Source organism: Oncorhynchus masou, chromosome 29 (assembly GCF_036934945.1).
Source record: "Oncorhynchus masou masou isolate Uvic2021 chromosome 29, UVic_Omas_1.1, whole genome shotgun sequence".
Taxonomy (NCBI): domain Eukaryota; kingdom Metazoa; phylum Chordata; class Actinopteri; order Salmoniformes; family Salmonidae; genus Oncorhynchus; species Oncorhynchus masou.
The window spans coordinates 70,110,130-70,122,434 of record NC_088240.1 but is presented as its reverse complement, the minus strand read 5'-3'; the positions used below and the strand labels follow the sequence as shown (position 1 = coordinate 70,122,434).

Below are 12,305 nucleotides of genomic sequence, written 5' to 3'. Positions count from 1 at the left end.
TGCCTAATTGGCCGAGACCTTGCTAGTGCTGCTGGGAAGAGAAATTGCAATGAAAGATTAGAATGTTGAAATGGAGGATCAGCAGTTGCACAGATTCAGAATTCATTATTGGTTGATTGATGCAAAGTGAACAACAACCACTGGATCTGAAAGGGCCATAGACATTGATGTTGTTTTCAGGTGCTGTCAGAGAAAAAATAGTAAATATGAGGACATTTATTCACAGTTTATTTTGTGTTGATGCTTATTTTCTCACCCATTTCCCATTGTTAACATTTGAATGTAACTGAAAAGCACTTTGTTGTGATATATTTATGACATATTATGGCATATTCATAAATAGAACAGACATTTATTATTATTATGTATTTATATTGTTTATTTATTGATCTCCTCTCAAGCCTTCAAATAAACCAGTCACTATTTGTTATTGATGTGTGAGATCAGATGGTCTTTGTGAGGGCATCTATTTGATCACTGGTCAATAGTCCAAGCTGAGGAAAAGATGGGAGGGGAGTTCTGGGTTGATTGGCTAGTATTGACGTTAGGGAGTGGAGTGAGTGTGTGTGTGTGTGTGCGAGTGTGTGCGAGTGAGGTTGTGGGTTTGTGCGTGTGCGTGCAAGCGTTATAGAGTTCATGGTGTAAATGAGTTGTGGAAGTCCATATACCAGGGCTGGTGTTGTGTTGAGGCTGAATGAAGACATTAACACCTCCTACTGATGGATAGCTGTTATGACTCGTCTAGGTGCCGGATAGCCTTTCTCTGTTACATATGAGTCCAAACAATGCTATGAAGCAGCCAGAGAGATGGAGAAGAAGAGAGATGTAGATACTAGATGGACAAATAGCAGGATGTAAAATAAAACATTAGAAGGAAATATTGCTATTGAGACAACATAGTGGGTGACTTGGAAATCCATTGGAGACACATGATATACATTGTTTGAATGATTCCTGATTAGCCTACTCTAATTAAATCTCCCATGAATCTAATGAACTTATGATCCATGAATTGAATGATCGAATCATTCATAGATATTACATCTAATGATGAATGATTATCGGTGGATCTCCTCTCTGTCCATCAGTTGTTCCTGTACCAGTTGCTGAGAGGTCTGTCCTACATCCACCAGAGGTATATCCTGCACCGCGACCTCAAGCCTCAGAACCTGCTCATCTCTGACACTGGAGAACTCAAACTGGCCGACTTCGGTAGGTGGCTTTGATTTGTGTCTGACTAGCACTCTTTTACTCTTTCTCTCTCCTCGCTCTCTCTCTCTATCTCTCTTTCTCTCTTCTCCCTCTCGCTTTGTCCCATCTCTTTCTTTCCTCTCTCTCTCTCTCTCTCTCTCTCTCTGTCTTTGTGTGTGTGTGTGTGTGTGTGTGTGTGTGTGTGTGTGTGTGTGTGTGTGTGTGTGTGTGTTAGACCTCTCCAGAAGCAGTAGCACCATATGGCTAGTCTCCTTTCATGGTGCCCAGCTCTGTAAATACTACCCACACGTTTTGACTGGTTTCCAGAGTCGGTAGAACTACCGGCTCAGACTGGTACCACAGACCAGACAAAGACTGCCTCACCGGAAATCATCTCTCTATCCCTCAATTCACCCCTCCATCCATCCCTCTAGCCACGCAGGCAGGGGGGACACCTTCATCAATAATGTAAAACCCTCCTCATTGTAGAGTAGACATATTACTGGAAGGCAATTAGAAAATAATGGACAACATGCTAAATGAGAAAGAATGGAAATCCCATGGAAATACTGCTGTGGATTCACACACACATAGACACGGTCAGCCTAGCCGAGGGGATCTCATTTAGATGCTGAGTAGAGGCTGTAGGCAGCGACGTGTGTGTGTTCTGAAAGGAGAGGCAGAGGGTTCTGGGGAATGGGAAGGTGGATAGAAGGGAGAGGAGATGAGAAGGTAGTGGGAAATGGGGATAAGGGGGAGGATTGAGGGGCTTGGAGAGCAACAAGGGGAGGAGAGAGAGGGGAGATAAGGCTGACTGACTGTGGACATGGGTTCTGTGTCCCTGCTGGTTGATTTGTTTCTGGACTTGATCCAGAATCATCCTCAGCTCTTTGGGTGTTTCTCTGTCCTAATGAGTAGCACAATTAAAGTCGATCAAGTGAGGGTTATGAAAAGCTTAGATGATTAGACTGAAGGACAGAACAACTGAAGTAGTGTGTGTTTATGTGTGTGTTTTTACGATGGTGCCAAGGTGACGGTAATCACCTATCTCACACACGCACACACACACACACACACACACGCACACGCACACGCACACGCACACACACACACACACACACACACACACACACACACACACACACACACACACTGTACTTCACTACACACACCCTCACTGGGGTCACTAGGACACTTAACTCTCACAAGGGCCACAGACACACATACCTGCACCGCTTGAACTGTCACAAGTGTGTGTTACTGTGTAATGTGTCAAGTGTGTATCATCAAAGAAGACAGTTGTAACTAAGACATTGTTTCTTTGTGTGAGACTGAATTGCAAATGTGTGTGTGTGCTCATCTGTATGTGTGTGCTCATCTGTATGTGTGTGCTCATCTGTATGTGTATGCTCATCTGTATGTGTATGCTCATCTGTATGTGTGCGCTCATCTGTATGTGTACGCTCATCTGTATGTGTATGCTCATCTGTATGTGTACGCTCATCTGTATGTGTATGCTCATCTGTATGTGTACGCTCATCTGTATGTGTGTGCTCCCGTACATAAGTGTGTGTCTGTGTGTGTGTTTGTGTGTGTCTGTGTGTGTGTGTGTGCCTACAATCTCTCAACGGGGTGTGTCTCGTGTGGCGTGGATCCTTCCCAGTCATACAGCTGTGGATATGATGCAAGATGGCGCCGGCAGAGATAATCGCCTCGCTTCACGTCCTTAGAAAACTATGCAGTAATTTGTTTTTTTTCTGTATTATTTCTTACTTTGTTATCTCAGAAAATCTTAAACTTAAGTGTTATTACATACAGCCGGGAAGAACTATTGGATATAAAAGCGATGTCAACTTACCATCATTATGACCAGGAATACGACTTTCCCGAAGTGGAACCTTTGCTCGAACCTCCACCCTGGACATTGGTTCTAATCCCAGAGGCCGACCCAAAACAACATCGTCGCCACAGGAGAGGCAGACGGAGCGACCTCCTGGTTAGAAGGCGAGCACACCATCCACCGCTTCCGAGCATGTTACTTGCCAATTTCCAGTCTCTAGACAACAAGGTGGACGAGATTGTAAAATTCTCTGTTTCACGGAAACATGGCTCTCTCGGGATATGTTGTCAGTTCAGCCACCGGGTTTCTTCATGCGTCTCATTATCTCCCAAGAGAATACTCTTCGATTATTGTCACAGCTGTGTATGTTCCCCCAAGCAGATACCTCGACGGCCCTGAAAGAACTTCACTGGACTCTATGTAAACTGGAAACCATATATCCTGAGGCTGTGTATATTGTAGCTGGGGATTTTAACAAAGCTATTTTGAGAACAAGGCTACCTAAATTCTACCAGCACATTGATTATTGTACCCGCTCGAGCAAAACACTGGACCACTGCTACTCTAAATTCCACGCTGCATACAAGGCCCTCCCCTGCCCTCCCTTTGGCAAATCTGACCATGACTCCATCTTGTTGCTCCCCTCCTATAGGCAGAAACTAAAATAGGAAGAGTTCATGCTTAGGTGTAGACACTGCTGGTCTAACCAATCAGATTCCCCGCTTCAAGGCTACTTCAATTAAGTGGACTGGGATATGTTCCGCATAGCCTCAGACAATAACATCGATGTATACAATAACATTGATGTAGCAGCGCCTCTTCAACCTCAGGAGGCTAAAGAAATTTGCCTTTTCACCTAAAACCCTCACAAACTTTTACAGATGCACAATTGAGAGCATCCTGTCAAGCTGTATCACCACCTGGTACGGCAACTGCACCACCGTCAACTGCAAAGCTCTACAGAGGGTAGTGCACAACGCATCACCAGGGGCAAACTACCAGCCCTCCAGGACACCTAGTACACCTGATGTCACAGGAAGGCCAAAAAGATCATCAAGGTCAACAACCACCTGGGCCACTGCATGTTCACCCCGCTATCATCCAGAAGGAGAGGTCAGTACAGGTGCATCAAAGCTGGGACCGAGAGACTGAAAAACAGCTTCTATCTCAAGGCCATCAGACTGTTAAACAGCCATCGCTAACATAGAGAGGCTGCTGCCAACATACAGACTCAAATCCCTGGCCACTTTAATAAATTGATTTAATAAAGGTATCACTAGTCACTTTAAATAATGCCACTTTAATAATGTTTACATATCCTATATTACTCATCTCATATGTACTGTATATACTGTATTTTATACCATCTATTGCATCTTGCCTATGCCGCACGGCCATTGCGTATCCATACATGTATATGTACATATTCTTATTCTATCCCCTTACATTGTGTGTATAATGTAGTCGTTGTGAATTTGTTAGATTACTTGTTAGATATTACTGCACTGTCGGAACTAGAAGGACAAGTGTTTCGCTACACTTGCATTAACATCTGCTAACCATGTGTATGTGACCAATAAAATTTGATTTGATATCTCAGTGTGTATACTATGAGAGTCCTCTCCCTTCGCTCTTCTCAGAGCGGTGTCTCTCTCCTCTCTAATCCTGCTCCAGTCAATGGGCCCGGGGCCAACTCCATCTCTGCTAATTGTATCCATTGTATGGCAGCAGAAATGGAAAGTGGGGCTCTCCTCTCTCTCTCTGATTGTCTTTGTTCTCTACCCTGCTGTGTGTAGTAGCCTCACAAAGACCATTCCCTCCATTTCCTCCACAATCACACTTTATTATGTCTGGCTGGATGGAGGCCTCACCTTGAAACAGACGCAGGCTACTGTGGGAGGTATTATAAGACTATCAACATGTTCTGTGCTGAGCTTGTAGTGAAACAGAACCAACAAATTTCCCATAGGTGTCAGGATTTGGCCAGGGTTGTTCCGGGTTTTGGTCAGTAGATGTCCCCATTGTGCTTTTTGTCCCTATGTTTTTCCCTTGATCCCCATTATTATTTGCACCTGTGTCTCGTTTTCCCCTGATTGTATTTAAACCCTTTGTTTCCCTCAGTTCTGTGCTCTGTGTTTGTATGTTAGCACCCTGCCCTAGTGTTCTGTGTGCTCTTGTCGATTCCGGGTGAAGTTCTTGTGGTATTCTGTTTTTTGTTTTTGTTTATTTTTGGTGAGTTTCTTTTGAGGTCTTTTTGTGTTTTTCCTTCCACCTTTTGGATTTGCCATTTTTTTTGTATTTTAGGATTTTTTCTTTATTAAATTACACCGTCTTAAGTACTGCTGTGTCTGCCTCATCTTCTGGGTTCTGCTGTCTATTCGTGGCTCAGTTGGTTAAGTGACTGTTTCTCACTCCGGAGACCCAGGTTCAAAACCGGGTCCTGACAGAAACACAGAGCCAAAAATGAACCCAGAGGCAGCCAGTTCCCAGGACCTTTTTGCCACGCTGTCCCACCACCAGGAGACTGTCCAACGCCACGAAGCCGTCCTGGTTCAGCAAGAGGCCTTAATGGCTAGACATTCTCATCTTCTGTCGGAGATGCTGACTTCCATTAAGCAAATATCTGATCGACTTACCCCGGCAACAGTTTCCGTCCCAGTACCTCAGGTTCACGTACCCATGGCAGTTAACCCCCTGGCTGAACCTTGTCTTCCACCTCCCCAACGGTTCTCAGGTGATCCAAGTGCTTGTAAAGGCTTTCTCACTCAATGTTCTCTCTCCTTTGAGCTGCAACCCTCGTCGTTTCCCACCGACCGGTCTAAGATCGCATATATCATTACCCTGCTGTCGGAAAAAGCCCTGGCCTGGGCTACTGCTGTGTGGGATGCCCATAGTTCCTGCTGTGCCAGCTACTCTGCCTTTGCTGAGGAATTCAAACGAGTGTTTCAAGGCCCAAGCAGTGGTTCTGACTCAGCCAAACAGCTCCTGACTCTCCATCAAGGTTGGCGCAGCGTGACGGACTATGCCATCCAGTTCCGCACGGTGGCAGCAGCGAGTGGCTGGAACAACGAGGCGCTCACGGTGTGCTTTCTGAAAGGCCTTTCCGACACTATCCAAGATGAACTGGCCACTCGGGAACCACCGGACAATCTCGAGTCCCTGATCAAGTTGGCCTCACGCATTGACCAGCGTCTGAGAGAGAGAGAACTCAACCGTAGACCTCTAGCCCCTATCAGTCCCAGCTCCGAGTCCCCACCTTTATCATCGCTGGCTCCACCGGAACCCATGCAGATTGGACGCATCTCCCAGGCTGAGAGAGACCGCCGGATGAGGGAGCGACGCTGTCTATATTGCGGCAAACCGGGCCATTTCCGTTCCACGTGTCCCGGGCTCCAGGGAAACGCTCTGTCCCGTACAGACCGGGGGAACTGTAACGGGAAACATAACCTCCTCCCATCCGTCCAACTCCCGTCTGCTCATTCCAGTCACCCTCTCCTGGGACAACCACAAGCTTCACCTTCAAGCCTTGGTAGACTCTGGAGCCGCAGGTAACTTCATGGATGGTGTCTGGGCGAAGGAGAATGGCGTTCCCTCTGAACCTCTGGGTGAACCCATGAGGGTTACTACATTGGATGGAAGCCCTTTGGGATCTGGACTTGTCACTCATGTCACTACCTCCTTGAGACTTTCAGTTTCACAACACCAGGAATTGATGAACTTTCATTTGATCTCCTGTTCCGAGTTCCCTCTCGTCCTTGGATACCCCTGGCTTCACAGCCATAACCCTCACATCGACTGGTCTGTGGGCACTATCAAGCAGTGGGGTCCTACGTGCCAAGCTACTTGTATTTTCCAGAATTCCCCGAGTTCTACTCCCGAGTCTTTAGAATCCATCGACCTGACCCGAGTTCCCGAGTGTTACCATGACCTCAAACTGGTGTTTAGCAAATAGAGGGCCACCATGCTACCACCCCATAGATCTTACGATTGCCCCATCGACCTGTTTCCGGGCACTTGCCCCCCCAGGGGTCGGATCTTTTCCCTATCTCCACCCGAACGAGCTGCTATGGATACCTACATCAAGGACTCTCTGGAAGCAGGCCTCATGCGTCCATCTACCTCCCCGGCGGGAGCAGGGTTTTTCTTTGTGGCCAAGAAAGATGGTGGATTACGTCCTTGCATCGACTACCGGGGACTCAATGACATAACCGTCCGTAACCGTTACCCGCTACCCCTTATGGCCACAGCCTTGAGCTGCTCCAGGAAGCAGTTGTTTTCACTAAGCTTGACCTGCGGAACGCATACCATCTTGTGCGGATCAGACCTGGTGACGAGTGGAAGACCGCTTTCAACACGCCTACTGGTCACTATGAATACTTGGTGATGCCCTTCGGCCTGACCAACGCCCCAGCGGTGTTCCAAGCGCTCATAAACGATGTGCTTAGGGATATGCTTAACATATTTGTGTTCGTTTACTTGGATGACATCCTCATCTTTTCGAGCTCCCTTCAAGAACACACTAAGCATGTCAGACAAGTACTTAAACGCCTCCTGGACAGCCATCTGTACGTTAAGCCGGAAAAATGTGAATTCCATTCATCCCGAGTACAATTCCTGGGATTTGTAGTGGAACCCGGTCGAGTCCAAATGGACCCTAGGAAGGTAGGGGCGGTAGCGGATTGGCCCACTCCCAAATCCGTTAAGGATGTTCAGCGTTTCCTGGGCTTCACAAACTTTTACCGCAAGTTCATCAAGAACTTCAGTTTGGTGGCAGCTCCTCTCTCAGCTTTAACCAAAGGTGGCAATGCAAGGTTTGTGTGGGGAAGAGAAGCTGAGACGGCCTTCCAAGGACTCAAGCAGCGCGTCCTCTCTGCTCCCATCCTGATACTACCGACTACGGATGAACCATTTGTGGTGGAGGTAGACGCATCAGAGGTTGGTGTTGGAGCTGTCCTGTCTCAGAGGGGTGAAGACAAGAAGCTTCATCCGTGCGCTTTCTTCTCACACCGGCTTACCCCGACTGAGAGGAACTACGATGTGGGGGATCGTGAACTCCTAGCGGTTAAGATGGCATTGAAGGAATGGAGACACTGGCTCGAGGGGGCTTCTCAACCGTTTCAAGTGCTTACGGACCACAAAAATCTGGAGTATATCCAGCAGGCGAAGCGATTGAACTCTAGACAAGCTAGATGGTCTCTTTTCTTCAATCGATTCCAGTTTATCCTCACCTATCGGCCCGGGTCGAAGAATCTCAAACCGGATGCCCTGTCCCGAGTCTACGCTCCTGCCATTCGAGATGACACGGACATGCCTGTCCTTCCTGCTGCTAAGATTGTGGCTCCGATCTCGTGGCAAGTTGAGGATACCGTGAGACGTGCTCAAGCTAGCGAACCGGACCCTAAAGGAGGCCCTGCCAATCGGTTGTTTGTCCCCAAGGCAGTGAGGACTCAGGTCCTTCTATGGGGGCACTCCTCTCGCCTCACCTGTCATCCGGGCGTAGGTCGCACCTTGGAGTTCATCCAGCGTAAGTTCTGGTGGCCTACCATAAGAGAAGACGTTGCCACTTTCGTCAATGCCTGCCCCGTGTGCTGCCAGGGCAAATCTTCTCACCTCCGCCCTCAAGGACTCCTTCATCCTTTACCTGTTCCCCACAGACCCTGGTCCCATATCTCATTGGACTTTATTACTGGACTTCCTCCATCCCATGGCAATACTACTATCCTAGTCATAATCGACAGGTTTTCAAAGGCGGCCAGGTTCGTCCCTCTGACTAAGTTACCTTCTGCCAAGGAAACGGCTGAGTTGGTAATTAATCATGTGTTCCGAGTCTTCGGCATTCCTCAAGATGTGGTTTCTGACAGAGGTCCCCAGTTCGCCTCAAGGTTTTGGAAGGCCTTCTGCCAACTCATGGGGGCTTCTGCCAGTCTATCTTCAGGGTACCATCCGGAGTCCAACGGCCAAACAGAGAGGATGAATCAAGAGCTGGAAACCACCCTCCGATGTATGACTCGTGACAACCCGTCCACATGGTCATCCTTTATTGTTTGGGCCGAATACGCGCACAACACCTTGCGCTCCTCCTCCACTGGTATGTCCCCGCACGAGTGTCAGTTTGGCTATGCTCCTCCATTGTTCCCGGACCAGGAGGCAGAAGTCAGAGTGCCTTCAGCCTTGAGGTTCGTCAGACGCTGTCGGCTTATGTGGAGGAAGACCCGTCTTAATCTGATGCGTTCCTCACAGAGGTATCAACAACAAGCCAACAGACGTCGCCGTCCCGGGCCTACCCTGCGCCCCGGCCAGAGAGTCTGGCTTTCCACAAGAGACTTACCTCTACGGGTGGAGTCTCGCAAGCTGTCCCAAAATACATCGGTCCCTTCAAGGTTGCCAGGAGAGTTAACCCAGTTTCTTATCGCCTACACTTACCCAGATCCCTTAAGATTAATCCCACATTTCATGTGTCATTGTTAAAACCTGTTGTTTTTCTCCCCTTGTCCCGGCAGACAGACCTCCCCCTCCGCCTCGTGTCATTGGAGGCCAGCCGGCTTATACCGTCCACCGGATACTGGATTCCCGCCGGGTGCAGCGGTCCTGGCAGTATCTGGTGGACTGGGAAGGCTACGGTCCTGAGGAGCGCTCCTGGGTTCCTGCCAAAGACATCCTGGACCCTGACCTCATTCGTCAGTTCAGGGTCCTCCACCCTGAGAGAGCTGGTAGGAACGTCAGGAGCCGTTCCTAGGGGGGGGATTCTGTCAGGATTTGGCCAGGGTTGTTCCGGGTTTTGGTCAGTAGATGTCCCCATTGTGCTTTTTGTCCCTATGTTTTTCCCTTGATCCCCATTATTATTTGCACCTGTGTCTCGTTTTCCCCTGATTGTATTTAAACCCTTTGTTTCCCTCAGTTCTGTGCTCTGTGTTTGTATGTTAGCACCCTGCCCTAGTGTTCTGTGTGCTCTTGTCGATTCCGGGTGAAGTTCTTGTGGTATTCTGTTTTTTGTTTTTGTTTATTTTTGGTGAGTTTCTTTTGAGGTCTTTTTGTGTTTTTCCTTCCACCTTTTGGATTTGCCATTTTTTTTGTATTTTAGGATTTTTTCTTTATTAAATTACACCGTCTTAAGTACTGCTGTGTCTGCCTCATCTTCTGGGTTCTGCTGTCTATTCGTGGCTCAGTTGGTTAAGTGACTGTTTCTCACTCCGGAGACCCAGGTTCAAAACCGGGTCCTGACAATAGGTACCCTGAAAACAATGCTGCAAATTACAATCATCTTGCAAATACCTATCCAAATACCTACATGTAACCAGCCATTGGTTTAACAATCAACCAATAGATACAGTACATTGCAGTGATGATGTCACTTGTTCTATACTGTATCCACAAAAAGACACTGTATACTCTTCCTCCCTCCCTTGTCAGGTGTTGTGTGTTGTGTGTGTGTGTGCTGGAGGGCACTGTTTTGTTTCTTCCCTAGGGATTCGATTCGAGTCCCTCGGAGCATTGGGATTGGTGTGTGTGCTCGGATGTGTTGTAGTAATATAGTTTGAAGACAGCTGGTGAGGATAATGATCTGTGGAGAGTGCAGCAATGTGACAATGGAGATGCAGGAATCTGGTTGGAACGTCAGAGGAATCCTCATGGAGCACCAGGACTTCCCCTGTGTGCTGTTAGCTACACCTAGACACACAGGCCCTACAGGGAGTGTTCGTGTGTGTGTGTGTGTGTGTGTGTGTGTGTGTGCATGTATGCAGGGAATGACTTGACTGGGATGTGTGCTGTTTGCTGCCTATCTCATTGGGGATTACTTAGTGTGGTGAAATGGGCTGTGATAGAGAGACAGGCTGTGATAGACAGACAGAGAGACAGGCTGTGATAGACAGACAGAGAGACAGGCTGTGATAGACAGACAGAGAGACAGGCTGTGATAGACAGACAGAGAGACAGGCTGTGATAGACAGACAGAGAGACAGGCTGTGATAGACAGACAGAGAGGCAGGCTGTGATAGACAGACAGAGAGGCAGGCTGTGATAGACAGACAGAGAGACAGGCTGTGATAGGCAGACAGAGAGACAGGCTGTGATAGACAGACAGAGAGGCAGGCTGTGATAGACAGACAGAGAGGCAGGCTGTGATAGACAGACAGAGAGACAGGCTGTGATAGGCAGACAGAGAGACAGGCTGTGATAGACAGACAGAGAGGCAGGCTGTGATAGACAGACAGAGAGACAGGCTGTGATAGACAGACAGAGTGACAGGCTGTGATAGACAGACAGAGAGACAGGCTGTGATAGACAGACAGAGAGACAGGCTGTGATAGGCAGACAGAGAGACAGGCTGTGATAGACAGACAGAGAGGCAGGTGATCCACCACATACCTTTAATTATTACTACTGTATATGAGAGGAGAAGTGGGGAGAATCACAGGAAGTTGAAAAGCCCATGTTTGGATGGATGAATTAATTCAGCATGTGAGCCAACTGTCTCTCATGGGATTTTCTTAGCGGAGGGAATAAAACACTTTTCTGATCCTAAATACTAGTTTTGCTTGTTTGATTGTGTATGTGTGCGTACGTGTGTGTTTGATAAGCAAAGGGGAATCAAAATGTTAATGTCTTGATCCCAGACCATGAAGAAGCAATAGCAGTATGCAACGCCATGTTGACACACACACACCAGCACGCACACACACGTCACACATTACCCAGATTCTATCAGACCAGACATAAATTACCTGCCAAGCGCACACAATCAGTTATTGCCACCAGAAACCCGTGCAAGTATGCAAAATTACTTCCAAAGCATTATAGAATATTTTAAAGCCATTTAATATCTAGTTTTGTTATATATATATTTGAGATATGAGCAGGGGGTATTATTACAAATCACACAATCAGACATTCATCATGATATATTAGACTGGGGTGATGCAGGAGAGGAGTGACACATTATTTAATTTACCCTGTTTTCTATTCTGGCTACACATTTCATGACGGAAACAAATTGTGCATTTGCAGCATCTGCAAGATTGTTTTTCAGTGTTTTCTGTAATGATGAATGCTGTTTTTGTAATATTTTTTAAATAATTTGTTTGGTATATCTTGTTTCTTTCTCCCCATGGATTTATTGTAGCTTTAGACACAGCAGCCGAGGAGGTGGGGAGGAGGAGGAAGATGAGGAGGAGGAGGCTACACAGAGAGACCTGAAAGTCATTTGACTTCAGAGTGAACTTCAAATGAAGGCTTGGGTTGTTTGTCCCAGGGGGGATATGGAGTCTATTCCAGT

The 12,305-nt window shown here is 47.4% G+C and overlaps 1 protein-coding gene across 3 annotated transcripts in view; it reads left to right on the top strand.

Annotated features, from left to right (window-relative positions):
* LOC135520423 (cyclin-dependent kinase 14) overlaps positions 1 to 12,305 on the top strand; it is a 228,598-nt gene that overhangs the window by 94,363 nt on the left and 121,930 nt on the right. For all 3 annotated transcript variants that reach the window (XR_010452375.1, XM_064945979.1, XM_064945980.1), the window contains one exon: positions 1,089 to 1,212. Coding sequence is in view for 2 of the 3 variants with exons in the window: in XM_064945979.1 (XP_064802051.1) it covers positions 1,089 to 1,212 (124 nt within the window). In the remaining variant the exon portion in view is untranslated. The remainder of the gene's footprint in view (positions 1 to 1,088; positions 1,213 to 12,305) is intronic.